At 42.8% G+C, this 3520-nt stretch overlaps 1 protein-coding gene across 4 annotated transcripts in view; it reads right to left on the bottom strand.

Moving 5' to 3' along the window:
* RTN4 (reticulon 4) overlaps positions 1-3520 on the bottom strand; it is a 45173-nt gene that overhangs the window by 13790 nt on the left and 27863 nt on the right. Inside the window, exon 1 of one of the 4 annotated variants that reach the window (XM_008642037.2) lies at positions 3380-3520. The exons of the other annotated variants lie outside the window; for them this stretch is intronic. Coding sequence (XP_008640259.1) covers positions 3380-3413 — 34 coding nt within the window. The 5' untranslated portion in view covers positions 3414-3520. The remainder of the gene's footprint in view (positions 1-3379) is intronic. 4 annotated transcript variants of the gene reach the window in all.

The following is a 3520-nucleotide window of genomic DNA, read 5'->3' as shown; positions in this document are numbered from 1 at the left end:
GCGCGCTAAATCCTTGGAACGCAGCTGCGGAGCCACGGGCTCCCTGCACAATGAACAACTCCCCTCTATCCAGTATTTACAGCCCAACAAACGCCGGGCTTCAGCGCCAAAGAAAGGCTGTTTGTGTCAAAGGGGAGGGGAGAGGGGGGAAGAAACACTGTGTGATTTACGGGCGTTGTTACACTGGAACCTTTCTGTAACGTGAAAGGTAGGCACAGATCCTTTATATTCTCCTAGTAACAGTGTGGAGGCACAGGGAGGAGCCTTTTCTGGATCCATTTAGCGTTGTGCCAATAGAGAAATGGGACAGCAGTGCTGAGAACGGGCAGCTTTCAGCACGGCTGGGGCGCAGTGTCCCATCTGTCACCGAGCAGGAAAAGCTGCTGGGGACAAAATCCACAACCACAAATTGCTCTGCATTTCTGCTCAGAGAGGCCTTTTCCACTTACACGTAAAAAACTTCATATTTACACAGGATGTGTAAATATGCGATCTTCAGGGCTTCTACTGATCTCTGTGCAGAGAGTCCAAGTGCGGACCCCGCAGCTCCACTGGAGTGGGGCCGGGACACAGCCCAACCTCCAGGAGAAGCCATCAACCATCCAGTGGTTGGTGTGTCAAGCACCAGCACCACCACAGACTGGGCTCTGGCATTTTCAAGGCTTCCTACATCAAGATGATTATTCAAAATCCTGGCTGACATCCTAACAGGAGCAGAGACAAGGCCACAAAATTGCAGCCTCCATTTACGCTCATCAGCCACATGGGAAGCCAGTTCGGTCCTTGACTGTCTCCCTACAGGCCAGGAACAACCACCAGCCCCAGGCTGGAGAAGCTGGGTGGTGACAGCAGGACTGCAGGTGGTGCCAACCACGTGGGACTGCCACCAACAGAGCTGTCCCTGTCCCAGGGACAGGCATCCCCGCGGAGCAGCACGTCCAGCGGGACAGGCGGCTCCGAATGGGTGCCAGAGGGCACAAAACAAGGCTGCACCACAACCCACAGCAAGAAAAGTGATACAGATTTCACAAGTACATGTTAAAACAACAACATGACCAACACTAACAGATTCCAAAAAAAAAAAAAAAAAAAAAAAATCCCAAATACTGATAAGCCAAAACCAACGTTTTTCTTTCATTTCTACTTGGCCAGATGCTCGTGCATGTGTGCACAATGTACCAACTGGGAAAACCATTCCAAAGCCCCAAATATTCAAGATAAAGGTTGCCTATGCAGTCCTTGCCATCAGTTAACTAAGTTGAACCAAAATTCAGAGAGATTTTCTGCTCATTAATTAGAAAAGAATCCTGGGATAACCTGGAAGTATAGCTGTGCTGTTCATCTATCAATATTCAGCCATTAAAACTTGACAATTCATTGAAATTATTAAAAATTAAATTAAAAAATGTTACAGTTTAGTATCAATTACTCCATAGGGCCTATCTTTAAAAGCATTAAAATTTAAAATCATTCTACCCCCCCCCAGGGTAGACCTCTTTCATCCTATCTAGATGATCAATACCACAGGTATTAATCAATGCCACAAGTTGCACCACTTGCATTGTGCTTGTTCCCCAACTACAACACATATACCAAATCTAAATTTAAGACTATATTCATTAGCATGTAGTGTTTCAGCTGCAAAATCCAACTATGAACCACCATACTTTCTGCTCTTCTCTTGTTTTAGATTTATTTTTTTTTAAAGTCATTTTTTAGCATGGAAAGAAGCATGTTGCAATATTTGCTTCTATATTTATTTTGGGGCTTGATGAATAGTGCAATCAGTCCCTGAACTTTACCCATCATTTTCCATGCCACTGGAGCCTGACCTAAGGAAGGAAGAACGTGAAACACGGCGTCTTCGTCTTGTTCTAAACAAAAAAACAACACTAAACCAGGCTTGAACAGCAGCTGCAAAAGGAGAGGAACCAGGGTCTTCTGCTTCCCCGAAAACCTTCATTTCTGCTTCCATTTTCTTTTAGACCTGATCTCTGCTCAGAATGGGCAATTCAGGGGTTTTAAACCCAAACAGACTCCATTATTCTCAAGGCCTCAAATTCCAGGGTGGGAAAAGTGCTTTCAGATCAGCACCACCCCTGCTTGGCTGGCTGTAAAAGAAACCTGCAAATTGGGCCTGAGCACAAAAAGGGAACCTGCCTTTCGATTTTTACCAAAACCTTCTGACCTCACCCCTTTCTTTTTTTTTTTTTCTTTTTTTCCCCCTTTCCTTTCTTTTTTCCCCAAGAATTTCAGGCCTGAGGTACAAAGCCTTGAACATTTAAATTACTTACACATCAATAACATATTACTAAACACCGCATAATATTTTTTCCTAATATTTTACAGCCCTTTAATGAAAGATTAAACTTTGAGAACCTGATTTTGCAGGGGCAAAGTGTTTTCACCTGCAGGGCTTTTTTTGCTATATATTCAGGTTCTGATAAAGCATTCTATGGATTTCAGACAGCTGGCAATTTTGTACAAGTGGAAAAAGATAAAAAACCCCGGATTTTAAACAATAATTCCCTAAAGAAGATGAAAACTTCACAAGCACCAAGCACGATAGGGCCCTTTAAAATATATTCAAGTATCCAGAGATGATGACATTTTTTTAAAGCTTGTCCTGTTGATAAAGTATGAAGATTATGTATTCAAATAAGGCTTAAACTCTAACACACTGAGCACTAATGTAATGATCCACAGAGATTTACACCGGAGATCTCCCATTGGTGCTTACAGGAACAAAGGTCAGCACCACACTAATTTAAGGTTAGCTACTTATTTACCTAAAACAATTTGTTATTATGGCTGTAAATATTGAAAAATCAGACACAGTTTTACCTAGAATTCGACAGAATTATGAACAATACAAAGCAAATAGGATTAAGGGTATATTTCAAACAGATTTTTAGAGAAAATCCCCCCACCCTGCTGTAGCCTGCATGCAATTTCTCCTCTTAAAAATATTAGAGCATGACCTGCAGACTTTGTGGGGCTTTTCAGTTAATGGTTAGTGCTGTTAGATTGCTAATAATCTCGAAATTTCCAAAGACCACGGACTAAATTCGGACTATGCCAGTATTTGTGCCACGCATACCAAAACAAGCCCTTCATTAATATGCTCTGTAGGACTGGAAAAGATCTGCAGTGTCACACGAGCTGTTTCACCTACATAAATTATTTATTCTTCTGTATTGCTCATATTTACCCATTTTAACCTGCAGCTTTTATAATTCTGCATGCAGCACAAAGAGACCCCGCACCTTCGGCTACACTTCACAATCAGATTAATACAAGCTACAGACACCATTTGCTGAAAACAACCCGCGGCATCTTTAAGGAATAAAATAAGGAAAAAAGGTGAAAGAATAAATACCCTTATCCTTCCAACTGCTCGGCTGACTGTCCATCTCTCCAGCTGCGATTATCAATTATGCATTCCAAGAGGGGAGAGCTGCGGGAGAAGCGCCCTGCAGCCCAGGGAGGGAACCATGGGCTTCCCCGGGCTCCGCAGTGG

The sequence above is a fragment of the Corvus brachyrhynchos genome, unplaced genomic scaffold, assembly GCF_000691975.1.
Source record: "Corvus brachyrhynchos isolate BGI_N302 unplaced genomic scaffold, ASM69197v1 scaffold69, whole genome shotgun sequence".
Classification (NCBI taxonomy): Eukaryota; Metazoa; Chordata; class Aves; order Passeriformes; family Corvidae; genus Corvus; species Corvus brachyrhynchos.
The sequence above is the reverse complement of the archived record's forward strand: the minus strand, read 5'-3'. Positions and strand labels throughout refer to the sequence as shown.